Below are 24,978 nucleotides of genomic sequence, written 5' to 3' on the forward strand. Positions count from 1 at the left end.
TAAACAGAATACACATTTAAACCTTGAGAAAAAGCCACCATTTCAGGAAACTAGCCTGCGCTAGGCGGTTCTTGCAATGGCTTAGGTACGTAGGGGACCCTGGTTCTTTACTGCCTAGTCTAGGGTTGTTTAGGCAATTCCTGTTATCTTGTGCTCACCAGCACTTTGTGCCAGGACTTTACTGGAAAGAGCCTCGTCCAAGGGGCCGGAAGTGAGTAAGGCTCAAATACTGAAGGTGGCTTATTTGCTGACTTGGAAGAGGTGCCCTCCAGTGCTTTTATAGGAGGAAACCGTGTCAGTTCCACTTTGCTCTATCACCTCCTTCACAGTGGACTGGAAAGTGAAATCGGCAAAACATGGGCAATCCTGGGATTGTCCTGCAATGGGAAATCAACCAAGTGACGTGAACATATGCAAAGGAGACTTGGTTCACTGGGGGACATGCCGACTTCATAATCAGAGCCAAGTGCGACACTTTTACATATATACAAATCAGAATTATTGAAGGTTAGACATTTAACAGCTAGTAAGCAAGCTAGCCAGGCACATGGTAGCTCCTTTAAGTGGGGGTTATCGAGGTGCCCTTAGCTGAATGTTAATGTTAACAAATAATTGAGAGGTAAAAAGACTACCAGCTTCTGACTGTAGGTCATGGGTTTCAGAAAAAAAACATCAAACGAGCAAAGCTCTGCCTTTCAGGAGGCTATCTAGTTCCCATCTTGAGGCTCATTTATCCACTCCTCCAGCCAGAAAGCTGAATTATGTGGAAGAACAATGATTTTTAAGTTTGCTGTGAAGTGTTTCACTGTCTCAGTGGCCACTAAGGGAAAGGGGTTCAGAAATAGAATACATCCACCTTTCCTAATGAACCCCAGGCTGGACAAACCTATAGCCCTGGGCTGATGGATGAGTCTCACAAGATAGCTGCATCTTACATGTCTGATGGTGATGGTGCTTCATAAAATTGTAATTCTTAGGAAAATTGAAGTTCACATTTAACACCCAGTGGGTAGTGAACAGCCCAAACGAACTCTGGCTAACGAGCTATTAAAGTTGTGTAACATCAACCTGAAAGGAACTGTCCCAACAGGCTACATAAAGAAACATTTACCCCTTTCTGTACTTTTTTCCCCCTTCTTGGTACTGCAGACATCAATCCATCTACATTTAGATTTGCCTCCCTTGGGTAGTATCTGAGTATGCGATGTCACTAACTAATCAAGTTGTAACACACCCTCCACTTTAAAAGTCCTCCCTGTTCTTGTTCTCATCCCAAAACTGCAGTCCCTTTCCCCTCAGACCCATTAAAAATAAAACTTGTAAGTCTTCATTAAATGAAATCCTGAAAGTCTTCATTGTTTGCAACAGAATCCCATTCTTACAATAGCCAGAAAGGGTTTATAGCAAAATATAACAAAAAAGGCAGAAAAAACAAATTTGTGTTTATGGGACCAAGTGAAACCATGAAACCAGTTGTGTTATAAAGCAGTAATGATAAAGATTACCAAATTAATACACAAACACAATTATACAGTCCTCTGAAGCCCCCAAACTCCCAAGAATCCATCAAGTAAAAGGCTCCTACTTTTCAGCACCCAAACAGCTAACACAGGTGAAGCAGGCCAGATGTCAAGCAAATCTGTCAGCCCAACAAGACATTCAGGTACTCCACTGTCATTTAAACTCTACATTTTAGAGCCAGCATTGGTTGAAATATAAGGGCCTGTCATGGAGGTCAGAGAGCACAGACTAAAGTCTTAAAATATCAGTACATCTCTGGAGAGACAACCTCGATTGCAGAGCATTCCGTAAAAGTTTTGAAATTAAATGTAAAGACACATCACAAGCTACTGTCCTCTCTGCCCCAATTCATGCAGTTAAGTTCCCCTTGTAAGCAGAGTATGGCATACCTTTGGAAGAGGATGTCCCAAGAGAAACGACCTAAACAGCCACTATTTGCTCTTTTCTTTTTAGATGTCCTTGTACCAAAGGCGCTTTGAGCCATTCACCTGGCACTTCCCAAAACATACTTGCCTAAGGGCCAGCCCAAGAACTCTTGCAGCTGGAAACAAAGCACACTACTTTGTAGCCATCTTCCAGTACACTAAGTTTGCCCCTTGTGCCTTCTCACAGCCTAGCACTCCTTCAGACTTATGGGCACAGCAGAAGCTAAAGGGTTGTCTCAATAATTGGGAAGAAATTACCTTTAGGGGCTCCTATTTTTTGACCACATTCCCCAAAATAAACATTGTAGTTTGATTAAATAACCTAACAGTGCCATGACCTCACCAGCACATTAAAAACCAGCTTTGGTAAGCTGTCACTGTGTGAAACAAAAATCACAGGTTTACTTCATGAGTATTACTTCAAGTGACTTTCTTTTCTGTAGTGAAAAGTCCCTTAAATGCTGAGACTTCAAAATCAAAATACAGAATCCCCTCACGAATCTACTACATTCCAAGTTAACAGTAACTTGTCCATGACTTCCAAACATACCTTTCCACGTAGATGTACCTATGATCTGAAGTGCAGCTCTCCCCATTTCCCAGTCACTACGAACGGAAATAACAAGACCAAAAAACAAAAACAAAGCAAAAAAAACTAGCTTATCATCTAAATCCAAAAGCAAGTAGTAACATTTCTCTGTAAAACAAGGAGAATGACCCCAGCCAAAAAAATCTTTATGTTCCTTTATTGGAGCAAGATTCCTGACCAGTATACAGTGATGTATTTGCTACAGAGACCTGTGCAGAAATTACATACTATCCATCTAGACAGGTTTTCGATACACTTTGCCTATTGATGGAATAGTTCCATTTATAAAGTTTTTATACATCAAAAAGCTTTGAATTTGACCAGGCGGTCCATTAATTCATCTCTGAAAAAGCTAAGTGGCATTTAATTTTAGCTACTATATTTTACAGCATTAAAAAGCTTATGCATTAGGTAGCTTCTCAAAATGTGATTTATGCACAATGGCATTTAGCAGACAGAGCAGAGTCCATCATCTCCCCCAGATTCACACAGACAGGTCTCATTTGAGAGCTATATGCTAAAAGAGCTGGTACTTCGAGACAAAAGTACTCCTAACCTGAGTTTCTTACCACCAATACGGACTTCTTACTCTGAAAGCCTGTCTTCTCGGCCACATTTTACAGTGCCAGTGAAGACATGCCAACAATCGCCCTGTGTATTAACTCGGCAGTAGAGCACCAGGTCTGTCTGATGGTGGTGGCAGGCACTATTATATCCAGGTAAATAAAAGCCCATATTTTGAAATGCCAATTTGAGATACAAATCAAGGGTACAACATATTCAGAACTGAGTTTTCAGCAATCTGATATCCCAAATGATGTGAAAAATTTCAGAAACTGATGTCAAACTGTACCCATGATGGGTTCCCAGCTATGGAGACATTAATACATTGATTCAAATCCCTTTACTCAATCAACATAGCCCTGAGGTCATCCTGCAAAGTGCATATCAAAAAATACGAAGTTAAGGTGACAAAGTTTGACAGTAACATTATACAAGTCAAACTTGGGAAGTCATATTAAGTATATCTGTTCTGAGAGAAAAGCATCAAATCCTTTGTGTACACATTTAGTTTTATTGTAACAAAGCAACTTGTACACTTTTAACGTTTAAAACTGAGCATCATCTTTCCTTTCCAGTGAAACAAAAAGAAAAATTTAAAAATAAACAGGAACAAAATTACAATAGAGAATGTCAATTGCAAATAAGATCCTACAGGTTCTGCTGATTCTCCCATCGAGTGGCAGGGCTCAAGTCATCATTAGGAGAGAATTTTATTTTAAAAGTGTCATCTTAAACTGCAAGGATGTCCGTTAAACATCACAATTAAACATGCCAAAGGAGAAGCCATGTTGTCAAAATGCCCACTTAACCCACCCAAACATCTCAAACCCACCCTTTGCTGACCTTCTATAACCCCATTTTTTTAAGTTTTTTTTTCTTTTTTTAAACAAGAGAAAGTAGACAGATACATGTTGGTAAATGCTAACTGTCCATATTCACATAGAGACACAGTGTAATCTCTGAGCCCAATATACAGAGAAAGGAGGAAAAAAGCTAGAATTCTATGCACTACTACACAGGGGCCTAGCACCCTCCAGCTTCCAGCAGAGCTAAGGGAGCAGAAGGTTTTTCTTTTTTCCCACAGAGCATGGTGGTGTTGATTCCATAAAGTTTTTGTTGAGACAGGAAGGGATAAAAATGAATCTGGAACAGAAAGGGGTAGAGATTCTTTTCCCACTGAATTCTGCTCAAGGTATTTCCCTCCAAAATAAGTTGTGAGCCATGGTATAAAGGAGAAAAGAGACCTCAAAAACAGGGCAACTGAGCACAAGAGGAGAAGGAGAAAAAAAAAAAAAAAAGACTGCAACTTGCTCCCAGGGACTGGAGAAAATTAAAAAAGGAAGGTTGGAATCCATCAGTGTTCCATTAGTCATCTTCTCCTTCATCTTCCTGTAAGAAAAAAAAGCAGGCAGTTAAATCTTTAGGGTTAATTCTAAGGTCAGTCCCCAGTATTCATAATTCTAAGGTCAGTCCCCAATATTCATACGGACCATGACGGACTCCACAGAACATGACATGCCAAGGGAAATTAATTTTATGAATCTCCACCGTGGTCCCTTGGTATGTGCGAGGGATGGTTCAGAACCCCCTCCACATACAAAAATCCTCGGGGGGGTGGTGGGGAGGAACTTGTCAGTCCAGTGGTTAAGACTCCATGCCCACTGTAGGGAGTACAGGTTTGATCCCCGGTGGGGGAACTAAGATCCCGCATGCCGCTCAGCATGGCCAATAAACAGATAAAGATATATAAATTTTTAAAAATTAAAAAAAATCCTCAGGATGCTCAAGTCCCTCTAATAAAATAGCACAGTACTTGCATGCAACCTACCCACTTCCTCCCATGTACTTTTAAAATTGTCTCAGATTACTTATAATAACCAATACAATGTAAATAGTTGTGAATACAATGTAAATAGTTGCCAGCACTTGGAAAATTCAAATTCTGCTTTTTGGAACTTTCTGGAATTAAAAGAAAAAAATCTGCTGTTGGTTGAATCTGAAAAATGGGAACCCACAGATACGAAGGTCGAACTATACATCAGTCTTCATCAATTCCTTTTTTTTTTTTTTTTTACCCCGGGCCACGCAGCTTACGGGATTTTAATTCCCCGACCAAGGACAGGACCTGGGACCCAGCAAGGAAAGCGCCCGAGTCCTAACCACTGGACCACCAGGGAGTTCCCCAATCTGTATCCCAATCTGATTCTTGACTGTAAGACCCAGTGATGTTTCAGACAAATTAACTTTTCAGAAGTAACCAAATCAGACATCTTTCAGACCAAGTAATACAAACCAAAACCCACTCTATCCCAATATGATCGTAAGAATTTTATAGTTTGTCCAAAACATGCGTATTTTTGTTATTTGGGAGATTTCTCAGAATTTGAGCAGCTGCACTGTCCACAGCACTTTCATTAAGTACTGGCTAGGGAATGACATAACTGAACAGTTATAAGAGCTAACCACAAAAGCAGAACTAATTGCATCATTAATACAATGAGCTTATCAAAATTTTCTTCAACCTTGGACGAAACAGCCTATCTTTTCTACAAGTCTTCCCACAATTTGTTGAGTCAGTTCCACTATACAATATAAATAATCTCCAAAGTAACATGGTGAATTCTTTGAAGATTTTCTTTTTGGATTTAACCAAATCTTTTTACCTCTCCTTCCTCCCCCTCATCATCATCTTCATCTTCTTCACCTTCATCCTCATCCCCTTCTTCATCAATATCTTCCAATCCTTCTTCCTCTTCATCATCATCATCATCTTCTTCTCCTTCCCCTTCCTCATCATCCATGTCCGGAACCTAGGGAAAAAAACACACACAAAAACCAAGAGTTACCTTAAGAACTCATTTTCAAACAAATGAAACAAGTGCAACCTTGAATAAAAGAACACTCTCAACTCACCAAGTAGTACTGTAATGGATTTGGCCAAATATCATCTTTGATGACCTCTCCTAACTCATCTGCACCTGCATCAGAATGATCAGTAAACCAGGTGAAGAAGCTTTCTGGTTCCTCATGCTGTCTCTTCCTGCTGGCTTTATTCTGTGTTTGACTTGAACGTTTTGTCAAATCCTAAATGAAGATGGAAGAACTTTTGACATAGGCTCACTACACCTTAAATCCCTATAATTTAAATAAGGTTTTAACCCAAAAGCAGGGCAAAAAATGGACGTTCCATTATCTACACTATTATTCTTATCTAAAAAAAGTTACAAAAAGTACAGCTAATAAAGAGAAAGAGAAGCCCAAGAATTTTAGGTCTACAAAGAACGCCATCAAATCTGTATGTCAAGCTTTTCTTGAAAGTTACCATCTAGACTTGGCTTGCTTTTTTTATTTTAAATAAAATTAGTTCCACTTAAACAACCACTATCTTAACACAATATAATTTAAAATATATTTACTACTTAAACACAAAGAGGGCTTCCCTGGTGGCGCAGTGGTTAAGAATCCACCTGCCAATGCAGGGGACACGGGTTCGAGCCCTGGGCCGGGAAGATCCCACAGGCTGCGGAGCAACTAAGCCCATGTGCCACAACTACTGAGCCCGCGCTCTGCAACAAGAGAAGCCACCACAATGAGAAGCCCGCGCACCGCAACGAAGAGTAGCCCCCACTAGTCGCAACCAGAGAAAGCCTGCGCGCAGCAACGAAGACCCAACGCAGACAGAAATAGGTTTTGGGAAACCGTAAGTCACCAATGTAGAAACCAAAATGATTTAGTCCATCTCAACAAAAACTTGCTCTACAATTTATAAGACCACAAGCTATCGTATTTGGCTTTAACAAAATAGACATTTTTATATTTTAAGGAACTGCATTTAACACGTCACAAAAACACCAAATATTTAATTAAATAGTTCAACTAGATCAAACTATAGAAAATATCAATGCCCAACAATCCCTCAAATACCTTTCCGGATTTCCATTTGATTTCAGTGGACTTTGAAGATGGATCACCACTCTCATTCAGATGAAATTCTTTGGAGAGAACTTTATTTTCAAAGTAGGGGTTTTCATCAAAATACTACAATAAACAGAATTAGAAATCAATACAAAACAGCCCTTCTAACCAATACTCAAGTTAATTTCCATAGTGACAAACAAGTTACTGATACTTACAAAATCTATTCTGTAACCTGATTTAATATCTTCAAATTCTGTCACTTCGACTCTTGTCAAATAATGCAGCGCCTCTTCATCCTCCTCCCCAAGCAATGCAGACACTAGATCAGCAAATAGGCCAAACGATTATTAAACAAACATTAACAAACAACTCAAGCAATCCCTTTTAAAATTTCCCAAATTTGGTTTCATAAATCCATTATAAACTGAAAACCAAATGGCTCAGTGTCAGAGCTGTCACTTTCTTTTATCAAGTAATTAAACAGAATCCCAAGCTAGAATAGAATCTCTTCTAAATAGAAAGCACGAATTGCAAGCCTCTCCCTGTTTCAACCTCTGCATGTAATCAACATGGTGGACCAAGTCCTCAACCAAGGTCCCTCCCCTCTTTAACAAGTGGACATCCCACACCCTTTAATAATGCTTTGCCGCAACATACCTTGTGGATGGTTAACAAATGTTGTTACCCAAAAATTTGGGATTTTGGCGATCAATTCCGACCTCTTCTGAAAAAATGGTTGGCGGAGTTTGTTATATTTCTGTTCTACTTTCAAAATCTCCTCACTGGCTTGTTCGTTAAGTCTGAAGCAAATGAAAAGACACGTTGACAAGGACGATACTTAACAAATACAAAAATTGCTGAGATTACAGAATATTTACTCATTAGCTTTAGAACAATGCAAAGTACGTATTTATAATAACCAAATCACCTAGATTTTTGTAGCCAGAGACCCAAGTCAAAATTGAGATGGCAATTTGATCAGCTTTACCAATAGGCACTAGATAATTGACAGTTCTTCAAGTGCCCAAACAGCATTTTGGTAACATTGTATATCTATCTACTCCAGTTACCAGGCCAACTTCAATTGTTTCCCTCAGGCAGATCAAGAAGAAGAAAAAAAAAAAGCTGCGAATCAAGTAACAGAGTTATAAGGCAAGTCAGAGCAACACTGATGCCATAATACTAAACTATCACAAGTCCACACAATGCAACTCAGACAACTTGTAGCCTATGAAAGCAAACCCTGTCTTTACAAGGTCAATGTACTTTAATCAGAAACTTTTTGGTGACAGTAAAATGTTTCACAGAAAAGTAACACTGAATCCTCATACTGATATTTCCAACTAAGTTATAATCATCTCCACTTGGCCAGTAGATACAGATGTATTTGGCCATAGTTTCAATGATTACCAAACCATAAGATGCATGTCAGAAAACCTCAAAGCAAATTGAGAAAAACTTTACCTGTCTATTTCATTTTGTACTTCATCAATATGTTCAATTGCTTCTTGCTGTTCTTTTTCTGCAAAAAAAAGGTGCATGAGACTCAATACTAATTTGAAAATAAATTTAACTGGTTTTCCTTCCTGATGTTAACAGTCTGTGATGTGAGTTATATCAATAAAGCTGTTTAAAAAAAAAACTTGCCTCCTACTACAAGGCATGCTTTCCACGTGTTCATGTGTATAGTTGACATATTACTTTTCAATTAAAAGACTATTCACAAACCATGCTGTTAGACTCGTCAAAATGTTTGACTGTAACGCTTTTACGAGTTCCATTACAAGACCAATTAAAGTTTCTATAATGAGATAAGTAATAAACGCTATTCAAAAATCCTTAAGTTCTCTTTAAAAAAAAAAAATCACATTATATGCCTGCAATAGAGTAGCACCAGCTATTAACTAAAATACGGAAACTAACCCATGACAATAACAAAAATTAGGACACCACCTATCTCCATGGTGGAATCACCTTTTACACGAAATTGAAAATATTGCTCAGTATCGATTACTCTTAAGACATCAGACACGCCTACAAAGACAGGGAAGGCCCTGGGAACTACCTCACCACCGTAAACACTCGACTTTACCTTCTAAGAATATGAACCCCCGGATTCGAATCCGACCTTTCTCGCCCCTCCAACCCAATTTCAGGCGGGTTGATCTCAGAGGCGGCCCCACACGACTTTGGAGCACACTTACAGGGAGCAAGCATGCAGTCAGAAACGATGGGCCAAAGAACGGAAAGCAGGAAAAGGGGGTGTGCTACGGGAAAAGTACCCTTTTGTCCGGTAAAGACCGCAAAACCTACAAAGCTAAGGGGCGTGAAGGGGCCGGATCGCGCGGTTCATTTCCGGCAACCAGCCCGGGTGGTGCAGCCCCCCTGCCGAGAAAGCCTTTACGGAAAAGGCCAGTAGGTTTGCTCCGAGCCATTGTAAAGACCCTCCGACACCCCGATCGCCGCGCCAGGTTTCTCAGCGCCCTGCCGCGACGAGGTGGCCACCCCACGTGGGGGCTGCCCGGGGCCAGCCAGAGCATCCTCCGAGCAGCCCGGGCCGCGGCGCGGCCGCGTGCTTCCCCGCGCCCCCACCCCGCCCCAGCTCGAGGCAGAGGGCCGCGCCGGGGCCGGTCTCCGGGTGGGAGTGCGGGGGCGCCGCCCGCGGGCCGGGCGCAAAGGGGGAGCCGCGCGAAGGCCCGGGCGCGGGGCCGCGTCCGGCCGCACCATGTGGCGGCGACGGCGGCTGATGGGAGCGAGGCATCATGGCGGAGCACAATAAAGAGAGGCTTCTCGGGAGGGAGGGAGGGGGAGGAGAGCGAGGGAGGGGGGAGAGGAAGGGGGGGTCTCCTCCGCCCGCGCCGAGCAGGCCGCAGCGCCCCCGCCTCGCAGCGCCGTCCGCCGCCGCGGCGCCACCCGGCCCCGGCCCCGCGCGCACAAAAAAGGGCGCCGAGGCGCGCGCCGGCCCGTCCGCCCGGCGCCCCGCGCCCCCCGCGCGCCCCGGGCCCCGCCGGCGGCCTGCGGCCGGGCGGGAGGCGAAGATGGCGGCGCGGGCCGGCCCCCGCCTCGCCTGCTCCTCACCTGAGGTCTCGTCGGCCCCGTCGTGGTTGGAGTTGAGCTCCTTTTTACTGACTTTGGCCGCCGGCGCCGACATGGTGCTGCTCCGCGGTCGGGGGGGGAGCGGGGAGGGGGAGAGAAGGGAAGGCGAAGGGGGCGGGCAGCGGCTTCCCCTCACGCCACACGCGCGGGCGCTCGCTCGGTCCGGCCGCCTCCTCCCGGCGCTCGCTCGCTCGCTTTCCCTCCCCCTGGCTCGCGCGCGCTGCCCTCGCGGCCTGACGACGACGGAGGGGCTGGGGCTGCGTGCCGGGCCCCGGCCCGGGCTCCTGCTTACGGAGGGGAGGCGGCGGCGGGCGGGCAGGCAGCTCTGCTCCCTCACTCACGCTCCGCGCTCCAGCTCGCTGCTCGATCTCCCCGAGCCGCCTCCTCCTCCACCTCCTCCTCGCAGCGAGGGGCGGGCGGCAGGGCGCAGGCGCGCCAGGCCCCGCGCGCACGCCCCGCCTCCGGCCAGAGAGGCTCGCGCCGCCTCACCATTGGCTGGGGCGCCAGGACCAGGGGGCGGAGCCGCGGCGAGGAGACACAGGACCTGGCGAAGAGGCGGGAGGAAGGAACGCCGCGACGTACGGGGACTGCCCCCCGCGCCGCGCTCCCCTCCCCCGCTTTCCCCTTCTCCAGCCCGACCCGGGACTTTTGCGCGCTACGGGCGCGCGGCGGCCCGAGGGGCGGGGCCTCGCCAGGCTGCGCGCAGGCTCCCAGGCGGGTGCGTCACGTGGTGGCGGAGCGGTTTCCCCTGTCGGCCGGGTGGCGCGGGGGAGAGGGGTGTCTGCAGCCCCCCGATGGCGCAGGCCTCGTAGTAGCCTGGCTTCAGGACACTGGAGCCCAGAAATATATCCACCCTGGGTTCTGCACTCTGGGACACTACTGGGGCGCCCCTCCTCGTGAGGGAAGGAAGGCGGCACCTCCATCCTATTTCCCAGAGAGGGAAGCTGCCTTCGGAGTCAGGCTTGTTTGCAAAGCCCGAAGCTGCCCAGTCCACTCACAGGGAGGGCCTTTTCCTGGCTCTTAGTCCAAGCTCTGCCCAGCAGGCTGTGTGCACTTGGGCAAGTCATTTTCCCTCTATTGGCCTATTTGTTATGAAATTACAAAATTCAAGAAAGGCTGACAAACGGAACGTTGTGTCAGTGGTGATGTTTAAGCAGGGCCACGCTAAAGTGGAAGTCCTCTGAAGGCAAGGAGGTGCCACATTCATCCGCGGGTGCTTTTGACCCAATTCAGTGCCTAATTCAAGGAGCTTGCAAGAATCCGTACAGAGTGCTAAGTGCCAGTCCCAGCAACTGCGCCTGCATCGCACAACTGCGAAGATGGAGTCGGCTGTGTTAATTTCATTTCGCTATGTCAGAGAGGACCAACAAGGCCTGCTTTAGAGGCCAAGTCTTGAAACAGGAAGGCCAAGGCATTTCTGTTTAAACTGTGCTTTCCAGGTAATGCAAATGTACCACTCACTGCTCTACTCCTTCCTGCAGGGCCCCAAGACATGGACACAAAAAGTCTGAAATCTCTCCTTGGGTGTTTATAACCAAAACCAGGGGTTGGATTATTTGCCTTCCAGGACTCACATTTTACTATCAGCTCTTAAAGTTCAAGCAGTGTCTTTCATGTTCAAGATAATCCATTGGTGGGTGATCGATAAATGTTAAGTGGCTGACAGTCCATGGGAAGAGAATACAAATGTCTTCTTGGGGCTTTCCCCAAAACCCAGAAATTAATCTTTCTCCTCCAAACCTTATTATTCTCAATTGAGTCCAGCTCGATCCATACCCATCCCAATTGGACAGGATTTTTAAGGGAAGAATTATTAGCACCAATGAGAAGCTGGGAAATGTTTGACAACCAGCTCCCAGAAGAGAAAAAAACACACCAAAAACCTTGATTTGTAGTATTTGCTGATTTCAGTGGTGTATAAATACTCCCACCATGGCAAATTTCCTGCTACCACTTTGATGTCACTGAACAGAGATGGAAAGAAATACCAGGCTCCAACTTCCCTGGTGGCGCAGTGGTTAAGGATCCGCCTGCCAATGCAGGGGACACGGGTTCCAGCCCTGGTCCGGGAAGATCCCACATGCTATGGAGCAACTAGGCCTGTGTGCCACAACTACTGAGCCTGTATGCCACAACTACTGAAGCCCGTGTGCCTAGAACCCGTGCTCCGCAACAAGAGAAGCCACCGCAATGAGAAGCCCGTGCACTGCAACAAAGAGTAGCTCCCACTCGCCGCAACTAGAGAAAAGCCTGTGCGCAGCAACGAAGATCCAGTGCAGCCAAAAATAAACAAATAAAATTTTTAAAAAATTAAAACAAACAAAAATAGCAGGCTCCAGTGCACTGCTGAAGCATGTAGCATGGGCCACAGGCTGTGATAAATACACGCATTTCCTTCTCCTTCAGTCCTCACAAAATACGAGACAGGTATTAATAGCCTCATTTCACAGATAAACTCAACTTTTTTTGATACAGGTGGCAGGGCCAAGGCTAATGGATAACAAAGCTCCTGCCCTAAGGACAGAGTTTTTCCATTTTTTTGACATGAATTACAGTAAGAGGTACATTTGATATTAGGACCCAGTACACACCTACACACAAAACAATGCTTACCCTCACTGAGTGTGATGACTATTAATCTTCTATTTTCTTTAAATGCAGGTCACTCTCCACTAAAATGATTTCATGACCCACAAATGGGATGAAACGGTCTGAAAAACACTGTGCTGAAGGCTGCTTTCATACACAAAACAAAGCCTGCTCACCGGTTGGTACCAGTGACCCAGAGCATCTCCTAAGTGCCTGATCTACCAGTGTTTCCCATGTATCTGCAGGGGCTCCAGGGAGCCTTCTAATGCCTTCTGATTAGGCAATGGGCTTCAAGGCTCCCACGCCTGCCCTTAGGACCATCCTGTTCTTCCAGACCTTTCCCACAGCACTTCTCAAGATGAATTCAAGGAGCACACACTAGGAAGTGGAAGAGAAAGAGAAAGCAAAAAGCCAAGTTTCAGCAAACAAGGGAGTGGCATGGACACACTAAGAGAGAATTCACCCACTGAATTATTCTCTGTGGTCTCTCTCCCCTCCAACATTAGGAGCTCTGCATTCTCTCCTTGGCCTCTCACCTCACTCTCAGAATTCCTCTCTCTTCTCCTTCCCAGCTTCCTTTGAAGGAGGAGAATCCCACAGCTTAAAGATTGGAACAGAGATGCTGGCATTCCCTAAAATGCAGCAGTGTCCCAGGATGAACCACCTTGGAGGGACTGTGGTTGCACCTTGCCGTCCCTTCTGGTCCTGTTAATTCTCCCAAGAAGCTAAACAGGAGGCGACCAGAAGGACTCATCCACATTTTGCTGCTCACAAGTGGGAAAGAGTTTACTATCCGTCTCAAGAGCACTGATTATGAGCCAATTGCTGTCTTGTGTTTCACTTCCACTTAAGCCTCACAGCAAGCCTAACAGATACTATTGAGCCCATTTTACAGAAGAGGAAAGAAGCACAGGTTATGTCACTTGCCCAACAAGGTCACACAGCTGGATGCAGCCAGGTTTCGAGCCCTGTCCAGCTTTACCACATCGGGATATCAGCTGGGCAGGAGGTCTTTGCATCTCATTTGGAAGGGGATGGACTGAGACCCATTAAATGTAAACTTTCCACATCACCCATCAGATCCACAGGAGCTCTGCAATGAGGGCTCCTCATCCAGTGCTCCTTCCATGAGCAAATGTGGACCTCAGCCAAGTGAGCAAATTAGGAAGATTCGTGGACTCCAAGCCCCTCCCCTCTGTGCTGAGCCAGCCCGCTGTCACTTCCTGGGGCAATGCTGTCCTGCCTTCCAGGACCTATCCAAACTCACCCTCACCCCCTCCAGCTGCCCCCCCTGCCGCGAAGGCCCCACCACACCCGCAATCTATCCGGGAGGCCTAATCACCAGAACAATGCACTTTGTGCTTAACTCCAAGCTGTGTGTGTGCAAAGCACAGCCCTCACCTCCAAGTTAAGTGTTAATGGGGGGTGGGGCAGACATGAAACCAACAATTAGAATGTACAGGGCAGGCTGGGGTGGCTCTGGGTGCTGCAAGGGCAGAAGGGGGCTCCTAACACACAGCAGCTGTCGCTCAAAGGAGAATACCTGCAAGGAGTGACTTTTCAGCAGGAAACTGCAGAATGAGTAGGCATGCACAGGTAGGGAGAGGAGAGCGATCCAGGCAGAGGACAGACAGGCTTCCAGGCCCCGAGGTGAAAGAATGGAGCCCCAGGAGGTGAAGAGAGGTTAAAGGTGCCAGAGGGAGCCTGAACCTGGAGAGGTCGGCAAGGACCAGGTGGGCAGTGCCCCGGAAGTCTCTTAGTCTGTACCTCGAGGGCAATGGGAAGGCTAGGAAGGGTTTTAAGCCAGGGAGTCACATGATTGGCTTTGCTCTGGCTGGAAGGGAGGAGGAAGCCGGAAGCAAGAGGAGGAGGAGGGGGCAGAAATCCGGGCCAGAGTTATGGGAGGGCGGCAACAGCAGGAAAGAGGTGGACGGATATGAGGTGTTGAGGAACTACCAGGACTCAGGGACCTGATGGCACGTGGAGGAGTGGAGGAGAGGAGAGGGGTCACCTATGTTTCCCCCAGCCTCAAGCTGGCTACTGGTGTCACTTGACCAAGACAAAAGGAATGAGTCTGGGGGCTGGGAGCGTAGGTGTGGGGTTGGGGCCAGGACCGAGCTCACGCGCGCTCCAGGCCTCCCACTTTCACCCCTTCTGGTTCTTCCTTCACATACACCTAATCCATGCACCCCATGCTTAAAATCCTTCAGGGGAATTTGCAGTCATCTCAAAAAGTGTGGGGCAAAAAAAAAAAAAAAAAAAAGAAAAAATCACCTAGAAGTCAATCCTTGCAAATCCTTTAAATCTCCAATAAAACGTAGTAGTGTCCGGACGTACCTTCCTTCGGCAAGTTCGGAGTAGCAGACGTTTCCTCTGGCCTGGAGGCAGGAGTCCGTCTTGGTTTCTTTGGTTTCTTTACTTGGGGTGGAAGTGAAGACTGGTGTTTGGGGGCCATGCTGGGAGAAAAGCCAAGAATCCACCCAAAGGAAGAAGCTCGTACCAGGAGCTCAGAGAACTAAGGCTGCCCCAGGTGACAGAGGTTTAAATATGCTCTGGAGCCGCCTGGAGGGGATATTTACGTGACAGTGGGACACACCCCATTCCCCCTCCCCCAGCCTCAACCTCCTACCCACCCTCCAATCAAGATCAACTTCTTTTACTTTCTCTTTGCTTTTCTCTCTAAGGGCTTTCTCAGCAGTGGGGGTGGGGGGGGTGCGGGAGGGAGGTGTTTTCCTTGGGCAAGGAGCAGTTCTGTGCTTTCCGGGACCCTCCTGGTCTTGACTTGAAGCACCAGTGGCCCATCCCCCAGTCCTGTCTCAAATATTCTCTGTAGGCAGCACTGCCCACGTTGAGAACTGTACTCTTCTTTTTTTCCTCTGGCCTCTTAGAAGATTTAAACGTGCTCTTGTCTCACCTCAGCCTGGAACATTCTTCAGTCTCCCCACTCCCACCGCCTTGCCTGGCTAACTCCTTCCCAACCTCCACGTCTCAGTTTGGAGGGATAAATGAATGTTAAAATAAAGGAATCTGGGACTTCCCTGGTGGTCCAGGGGCTAAGATTCCGAGCTCCCAATGCAGGGGGCCTGGGTTCGATCCCTGGTCAGGGAACTAGATCCCACATGCCGCAACTAAAAGATCCTGCATGCCGCAACTAAAGATCCTGCGTGCTGCAACGAAGATCCTGAAACTAAGACCCAGCGCAGCCAAATAAATAAATAAATATTTTAAAATAAAATAAAGGAATCCCAGTCAAGTATTAGAAAGCAAGAGGAAAAGCAGGTACCCTTGAGAGGACTTGGGACAGCCGTTCATTCTTCTCTCATTTCAGGTACGATTAGAAGGTTAAGAGTTTGAAGAACCTGTAGAAGGCATGTTGTCTGGGGGTCCCAAAACCCAATGCCTGTCAGGTAACAACTATGAGTAAGGCAAGCAACTGGAATTCACAACAGCTGGAGGAAGGTAGGTTGGTATAACCACTCTGGAAAACATGTGCCGGCTCTATCAAAGCAGAGCCTGGGCTGAGTTACTCTTACCCAGCAGTTCTACTCCCGCCTACATGCTCAACAGAAATGCGTACCTGTGTGCGCCAATATGTGTGATAAATGTGTACAAGAATGTCCATAGCAGTGAGATTCATACTAGCCAAAATCTGGAAACAATACAGATGTCTACCAACAGCTGAATAAATAGGTTGTGAGATATTTATACAACGGAACATGATAAAACGATGAAAACAGATGAACTACAGCTATGTGCCATCATGGGAATGCAGCCTACAAACATAATGTTGAGTGAAAGACACAAGACACAAAATAGGACAGGCTGTGTGATTGCACTTATATAAATTACAAAAACAGACAAAACTGATCTATGCTGTTAGAAGTCTGGAGTGTGGTTACCTTTGCCCTGGGGAGGGACATCATCTGAGGTGGGATTAAGGGCCTTAATCCTTTCTGGTGATGCCCAGTTTCTGGATCTGGGGTTTGCTACACCAGTGTGTTTGGTTTGTGAACCCCAAGCTGCCATATCTTTGATTCTTCTAAAGAACAGCCAGAGATATACATTTTGTTTTCAATCTTTTTTTTTTTTTTTTTGGCTGCACCAGGTCTTAGTTGCGGCATGCTAGTTGTGGCAGGCGGACTTCTTAGCTGCGGCATGCAAACTCTTAGTTGTGACATGCATGTGGGATCTACTTCCCCGACCAAGGATTGAACCCAGAGCCCCTGCATTGGGAGCACGGAGTCCTACACACTGGACCACCAGGGAAGTCCCAGAGATACACATTTTTATATGAATCTCTGGATTTTTAAAAGTTAGCAACTAGGGCTTCCCTGGTAGCGCAGTGGTTAGGAATCCGCCTGCCAATGCAGGGGACATGGGTTTGAGCCCTGGGCCGGGAAGATCCCACGTGCCGCGGAGCAACCAAGCCCGTGCGCCACAACTACTGAGCCTGCACTCTAGAACCTGCAAGCCACAACTACTGAGCCTGCGTGCCACAACTTACTGAAACCCGTGTGCCTAGAGACCATGCTCTGCAACAAGAGAAGCCACCGCAATGAGAAGCCCGCTCACTGCAACTAGAGAAAGCCCGCGCGCAGCAATGAAGATGCAACGCAGCCAAAAAAAAAAAGAAAGTTAGCAACTAATTAAACATTTTAAAACACACTTTGTGGACGAAGTAAAGCATGTCATCAGGCCACTTTCAGCCTATGAGCCATGAGTTTACAACCTCTGAGATAGTGCAATGATTTTCCTTTTTTTTTTCTGTTTGTTTTTTTCCCATTAATTACCCTCTTAAAATAAATCTAAGGTATAAGTCAGTGATGTCAATACTGATAAAAAGCTGGACTCTTTCCGGAGGAAGACCGAGCACCACCAACATCTCTTACTGCCTCCCATCCCTCCGTTCTCTGACAGCTTCTGAGGGACTTTGGGCTTCTTCTAAGACATTTTGGTTTCACAGCTAGTCAGGCTGAGACCTGAAAGAAGTGATTTACCTAAGGTCATAAGGAGAATAACAGTTAAAACTGGAACCCCAGTTCTGGGGTCATTTTATCACAGGGATGCACTTTCTAACCAGCCTAAGTGTCAGTGTTTACACCTGTAAAATGGATGATAATAATACATGCCTCTTTGTTTTAGGATTTTCAATTAAGGACAAAGAGTCATCTTTCTCCTGTTTTTACCAAAGAAACTGTCCAAAACAACAGCATGGAAAACAAAAACAAAAACTCTCTTTTGATGAAACTGGGAGTCAGCTAAACCCCAAAGCACAGAATAGGTGGCTGGATGGCCAAAGCAGTGGAAAAGGAACAGGATGTATGCGGGAAGAGAGGACAGATGCCCTAGCTACAGATTTCTGGGTGTATCAGCAAAGGACACTTATGGAAGCTGAGGGGCAAACCCCAAATCCCTTGCTTGTAGCAGCCGGAAGGGATTGCACTGACAGGATGCTGTACCAGCTCAGTTCCTAGAAACAAAGGACAAGGGGGGTCAGTGAGGAGTAGCAAAAGCAGCTTCATGAGACCCATACAAATTCCAATTACCTTGAGATTCCCTTTTATTACCCACCAACCTGAGATCCAAAAGTTAAAAACAGCCTACCTGGGAGAAGGCACCTGAAATGGATACAGCCCCTTTGGAGGGCAGTTTAACCATCAGAGTATCTATCAAAAGTGCAAAAGTACATACACTTGACCCAGAAATTCTCCTTCTATTTTTTATCCTACAGATAAATGAGGTGGCACCTATGCAAGGCAATTCACTGCAACATCATAAAAGTGAAAGATTGGAAACAACCTAACAACTTCTTTGGGCTTTGGGTGACCAAAGGGTATAACCTATACAGTAGAATGAGCTGCAACCATTAAATCAAATAGGGAACAATAGCCATGGTGAAATGAAATAAGCAAGGTCCTACCAAGCAGGTAGTATGTTACCATTTGTGTAAAAGGGAGGGTAGAAAAAAAATACATGTTCACTTATTTGCCTGTATACTTGTAACACAGCTATTAAAGGACTCCTGTGAAGGTGATAACTCAGCCATCCCTGGGGAGGGGACTGGGTTGTGAGAAATGAAAGGACAGGGCTACAGGGAGATCTTTCACTCTTCACCCTGTTGTACATTTTGAATTTTGAACCTGTGTATCTATTACATTAAAACAAAACAAAGATTACCTGAGCTCTAATACTTAGAATCACTTACATCACATAAGAACAGCACCCACTTGGTACACGTCAGCTTAAATTCAAACATGCAAGACCCCACCTTTCCTTTCCTCCACAGCTTCCAAAACTTGAACTTCCTGGATTCCCAGAGGTGTTACCAGGCAACTGTGCAACTCTGCTCCATTCCAGAACTGGCTGCAGACAAGGTGGAGGCAAGGCAAATGGCCTCCCTCCACCCCACCCAAAAGTTGACAGGATCATGACGTTCCATAACCCTGAGGCCAGGCTCTCTCTGGGAACCAGAATTTTCCAAAACATCCCAAACACCCGTAGCTGTATGAGAGGATTTCAATAGCATTATCCTTTTAAACGCTCCCATCAACCTTTCCAGGACAGTATTATGTCCTTATTTTACAGATGAGAGAATCAAATCAAATGAAAAATTGACAGCCAAAGAATCTTGTCCAAAAATCAAAAGGATAGGAATAGAAGACTCAGGATTCAAACCGGTGTCTTTCTGGACTTCCTTGGCTGTCCAGTGGTTAAGACTGTGCTTCCAATGCAGGGGGCACGGGTTCGATCCCTGGTCAGGGAACTAAGATCCCACATTCTGCGTTTCTTGTCTTAAATGGGTGCCAGGGCCTGAGGGTCATTTGGTACCTCTTTCATTGCCCTCACACTGTTCTCTGGCTCCTTGGTACTTATTAAAAAGTTAATAATAAGTAATTCCCTGGTGGTCCAATGGTTAGGACTCAGCACTTTCACTGTCTGGGGCGGGGACTAGGGGAAGGGGAGGATGGGGGGCAAGGGGGAGGGGGAAGGTGGGGGGCCGGTTCGATCCCTGGTCAGGGAACTAAGATACTGCAAGCTGCGTGGCACGGCCAAAAAACAAAAAAAAAATTAATAATAGTCTTTAAAAAAAGTTACACCAGTATCCCACCATCAAGAGATAGGAACTACTCTTCGCCCCTTGAGGAGTGTTGATCCAACACAGACTGAGTACCAAGGAATGATTGCGATCATGGACGAAGGAGATATGAAAGGTGAGGTCTATCCATTTGGCATAGTTGGGATGGCCAACAAAGGGGATTGACTACAGAAAGGGGAGAGCATCAAGTTCCAATTGTGTGTCCTGGGCCAAAATGCACAGACTATGGCCTACAACATCACACCCCTGTGTAGGGCCACAGTGGAGTGTGTGAAAGATCAGTTTGGCTTCATTAACTATGAAGTAGGAGATAGCAAGAAGCTCTTTTTCCATGTGAAAGAAGTTCAGGATGGCATTGAGCTACAGGCAGGAGAGGAGGTGGAATTCTCAGTGATTTTTAATCAGCACACTGGCAAGTGCAGTGCTTGCAATGTTTGGCGAGTCTGCAAGGGCCCCAAGGCTGTTGCAGCTCCACGACCTGATAGGTTGGTCAATCGCTTGAAGAACATCACCCTGGATGATGCCAGTGCCCCTCGCCTAGTGGTTCTTCGTCAGCCAAGGGGACCAGATAACTCAGTGGGATTTGGTGCCGAAAGAAAGATCCATCAAGCTGGTGTCATTGACTAACCACATCCACAAAGCACATCATTAATCCACTATGATCAAGTTGGGGGGATTCTGGTGAAGGGTTCTGAATATCTCCCTCTTCATCCCTCCCAAAATCTGGAATACTTATTCTATTGAGCTATTACACCAGTTTTAACACCTTCCTCGTGTTATGTTTAAAAAAATAAATAAATTTAAGAAAACCATTTTAAAATTATGCACAGTTGCAGCCTGGAAAACTTAAGGTGGCGCCTTGTAGTATCAATTTTAGGAGCTTTATTTGGTGCATTTAAGGCAACTGGTAATTGCAAAATCCACTTTGCCTGTGTAAGTGAAAAATATAGACTGTTACCTTGTTGGCCCTATGAAATTCTGCACTTGATACTTAGTATATACTCTACCTTCATTACTTCTGGCAAGATGTTCTGCCTTAGCACTCAGTTGCATTCTTTTTCCTTTTCTTTTCTGTTCATTATGCTTTAATTCTGAGGACCATATGATGGTAGAATATATTAAAAATTACAAAAATTTGTATAGGTAAACCAATTCTTTAAGTTGATGGCCAAATGTTATTTTTCATATCATTTATAATCTTCTCACAGTCTATTTAATAAAGTTTGGTTAGATTTCAGTGAAAATTATCTTCCAGGGTAGTTTCCCCCCCGCCCCGGGATGGGGGGAGGTAACTTGATCACAATTAGTATATATGGTGCAGAATTTCATGCAAATGAGGTGTGTCAGCAGTGTGATAATTTAAACGTATTTAAACAAAAACAAGAGGATGAATGCACAAACTTGCTGCTGCTTAGATCACAGCAGCTTCTAGGACCCAGTTTCTTTTACTGATTTCAAAACAAAACAAACAAAAAATAATAAAAAAGCTGTGCCTGAAAAAAAAAAAAGAGAGATAGGAACTACTAACAAAACATATATGTCCTATAATATGTATTTGTGTGCAGTTTAAACAGGATTATTGTACAAAGCTGGTTTTTAGTCTAATTTTTTCCATTAACGATTTTTCTTTAACATCTTTTCATGCCATTATATATACTCCTGTGACAACATTTTTCATTACTATATTGTTTTCTATTGGGTAAATGTGCTATAATTTATTTAACCAAAACTTGACAATAGAAATTTAAGATGTTCCTACTATTTTGTTATTATAAGCAACGTTGTGATAAACATCCTGGCAACTAAATCTTGACACATATGATTATTTCCTTAGAATACATTCCTAGAACTGCAATTGTTGAGTGGGAAAGTATGTAAAATATTAAGGGTTTGTAACATGTTGCCCAATTGTCCAGCTGCTCTCCTGCAGTGTTTATGTATATTTCACTGAACCCTGCCTCGTTCTCTGAAGTTCATATTCAGTAGGTGGAAAATTTTATCTCAGAAAAACAGTTTTTCTTTTCTTTTTTTTTTTGATTTGTTCTTTATTGAAGTACAGTTGATTTACAATGTTGTATTAATTTCTGATATACAGCAAAGTGATTCAGTTATACATATACATATACATATATATACATACATATATATATACATACATATATATATACATACATATATATGTATGTATATATACTCGTTTTGGGGGGATTTTTTTGGCCGCATCGCGTGGCATGTGGGATCAGGATCGAACCTGTGCCCCCTTCAGTGGAAGCGTGGAGTCTTAACCACTGGACCTCCAAGGAAGTCCCTATGTATTCTTTTTTTTTAATATAAATTTATTTATTTTATTTTTGGCTGCATTGGGTCTTCGTTGCTGCGCGCAGGCTTTCTCTAGTTGCAGCGAGTGGGGGCTACTCTTTGTTACAGTGCACGGGCTTCTCATCGCAGTGGCTGCTCTTGTTGCAGAGCACGGGCTGTAGGCTTGTGGGCTTTGGTAGTTGTGGCACACGGGCTCAGTAGTTGTGGCTTGCGGGCTTAGTTGCTCCGCAGCATGTGGGATCTTCCCGGACCAGGGCTTGACACCGTGTCCCTCCCCTGCATTGGCAGGCAGATTCTTAACCACTGCCCCACTAGGGAAGTCCTATATTCTTTTTTATTATGGTTTATTACAGGATATTGAATATAGTTCCCTGTGTTATGCAGTAGGACCCTGCTGTTTATCCATTCTGTATGTAATAGTTTGCATCTCTAATCCCAAATTCCCATTCCATTCCTCCTCCACCCTCCCTCCCCCTTGGCAACCACAAGTCTGTTCTGTATGTCTGTGAGTCTGTTTCATAAATAAGTTCATTTGTGTCATATTTTATTTTATTTATTTTTAATTATTAATTAATTAGTTTTTACTTTTTGCCTTGCTGAATGGCTTACAGGATCTTATTTCCCTGACCAGGGATCGAACCTGGCCCTGCACACACGCACCCCCACACCCTGGCAGTGAAATCGCCAAGTCCTAACCACTGGGTCTGCCGGGGAATTTTCTGTGTCATGTTTTAGATTCCACATATAAGTGATATTATATGATATCTGTCTTTCTCTTTCTGACTTACTTCACTTAGTATGATAATCTCTAGGTCCATCCATCTAAGTTGATACAAATGGCATTATTCCATTCTTTTTTTATGGCTGGGTAGTATTCCACTGTATATATATATACCACATCTTCTTTATCCATTCATCTATCGATGGACATTTAAGTTGCTTCCGTGTCTTGGCTATTGTAAACAGTGCTGCTGTGAACATCGGGGTGCATATATCTTTTCAAGTTATAGTTTTGTCCAGATACAGGCCCAGGAGTGGGATTGCTGGATCATATGGCAACTCTACTTTTAGTTTTTTGATGACCCTCCATACTGCTTTCCACAGTGGCTGCACCAATCTACATTCCCACTAACAGTGTAGGAGGGTTCCTTTTTCTCCACACCCTCGCCAGCATTTGTTATTTGTAGACTTTTTTTTTTAAGTTCGGTTGACAGCGCAGGTCTTATTTGCGGCATATGGGGCATGCGGGATCTTTAGTTGCGGCATATGGGGCATGCGGGATCTTTAGTTGTGGCATGTGGGATCTAGTTCCCTGACCAGGGATCGAACCCAGGCCCCCTGCACTGGGAGCGCCGAGTCTTAGCCACTGGACCACCAGAGAAGTCCCGTTATTTGTAGACTTTAATGATGGCCATTAAAGTGAGGTGGTACCTCACTGTAGTTTTGATTTGCATCAGAACAATTTTTCTTATGCTTCTTGACAATGGCATTTCTTCTTTTATAAATAGTCCATTCATATCAATTTGCCCAATTTCCTGTTATGATGTAGCTCTTTTCTTCGTTAATTTATAAGTGTATTTTATATATTAGGCATATAAGCCTCTTTTTTACATATTACAAAATATTTTCCCTAGGTTATTTGCTTTGCATTGTATTTTTAGTAGTTTTTAATTTTTTTTGAGACTTACTAAAGTATTTTATTTTGATGTAAACAAGGCTCTCGATCTTTTCTTTTTTAAAAAAAAATTTAGTGCTTCCCTGGTGGCGCAGTGGTTGAGAATCTGCCTGCCAATGCAGGGGACACGGGTTCGAGCCCTGGTCTGGGAAGATCCCACATGCCGCGGAGCAACTAGGCCCGTGAGCCACAACTACTGAGCCTGCGCGTCTGGAGCCTGTGCTCCGCAACAAGTGAGGCCGCGATAGTGAGAGGCCCGCGCACCGCGGTGAAGAGTGGCCCTCACTTGCCGCAACTAGAGAAAGCCCTTGCACAGAAACGAAGACCCAACACAGCCATAAATAAATAAATTAATTAATTTTTTTTTAAAAAAATTATTTATTTATTTATATATTTGGCTGAGCCGGGTCTTAGTTGCAGCACGTAGGACCTTTTAGTTGCGGCATGTGGGATCTAGTTCCCTGACCAGGGATCGAACCCAGACCCCCTGCACTGGGAGTGCAGAATCTTAGGCACTGGACCACCAAGGAAGTCCCAGAATTTTCTCTTTAAAAGATGAGAATTCCCTTGTCTGACACTTTGAAAATTACAAGGAATTGACAGCTCAGCCTTTTGTGGAGTGGATATTATATGTTGTCAGGCACTGAGCTAGGTCTTATGGTTGCAGAAATGAAAACGATATGGCTCCATCATTCAAATCTCATAGACTAATGGAGTGTGTGTGCTTGCAGGGATTTTGAGGGCAACACTGTTTACTGAGCAATTTAAGTATTCTATTCCGCTCTGAAATGTCACCTTTGACAAACATTAAAATATATACTTGGGCTTCCCTGGTGGCGCAGCGGTGAAGAATCCGCCTGCCAATGCAGGGGACACAGGTTCGAGCCCTGGTCCAGGAAGATACCACATGCCATGGAGCAACTAAGCCTGTGTGCCACAACTACTGAGCCTGTGCTCTAGAGCCCGTGAGCCTCAGCTGCTGAAGCCGGCACGCCTAGAGCCCGTGCTCCGCAACAAGAGAGGCCACTGCAATCAGAAGCCCACGCACCGCAACGAAGAGTAGCCCCCGCTCACCGCAACTAAAGAAAGCCCGCGCGCAGCGAGAAAGACCCAACTCAGCCAAAACTAAATAAATAAATTTATTTTAAAATATATATATATACTTAAGTCTGTTTCTGGACTTACT

At 45.0% G+C, this 24,978-nt stretch overlaps 2 protein-coding genes across 3 annotated transcripts; one reads left to right on the forward strand and one right to left on the reverse strand.

Annotated features, from left to right (window-relative positions):
* Nucleotides 1-1,423: 1,423 nt before the first annotated feature.
* SET (SET nuclear proto-oncogene) lies at nucleotides 1,424-10,554 on the reverse strand. 2 transcript variants are annotated; one of them, XM_082470687.1, is made up of 9 exons: nucleotides 10,096-10,554; nucleotides 8,482-8,539; nucleotides 7,675-7,817; nucleotides 7,233-7,336; nucleotides 7,024-7,137; nucleotides 6,013-6,183; nucleotides 5,763-5,909; nucleotides 5,005-5,058; nucleotides 1,424-4,488 (listed from the first exon to the last, which is right to left on the reverse strand). In XM_082470687.1, the coding sequence occupies exons 1-8, from the start codon at nucleotides 10,166-10,168 to the stop codon at nucleotides 5,035-5,037; spliced, it is 834 nt and encodes a 277-aa protein (XP_082326813.1). In that variant the 5' UTR covers nucleotides 10,169-10,554; the 3' UTR covers nucleotides 1,424-4,488; nucleotides 5,005-5,034. The 2 variants fall into 2 exon arrangements, with proteins under 2 accessions (XP_082326813.1, XP_082326812.1); XM_082470686.1 differs by lacking the exon at nucleotides 5,005-5,058 and having other exon boundaries at nucleotides 10,096-10,553.
* A 9,469-nt stretch (nucleotides 10,555-20,023) lies between these two features.
* On the forward strand, nucleotides 20,024-20,425 carry LOC309664335 (cold shock domain-containing protein E1; the record flags this gene model as incomplete). The annotated part of the gene is made up of 1 exon (XM_082469514.1): nucleotides 20,024-20,425. One exon carries the CDS (start codon nucleotides 20,024-20,026, stop codon nucleotides 20,423-20,425), a length of 402 nt encoding a protein of 133 aa, XP_082325640.1.
* Between the last annotated feature and the right edge of the window lie 4,553 nt (nucleotides 20,426-24,978).

Source organism: Balaenoptera physalus (assembly GCF_965194825.1).
Source record: "Balaenoptera physalus genome assembly, chromosome: 7".
Taxonomy (NCBI): Eukaryota; Metazoa; Chordata; class Mammalia; order Artiodactyla; family Balaenopteridae; genus Balaenoptera; species Balaenoptera physalus.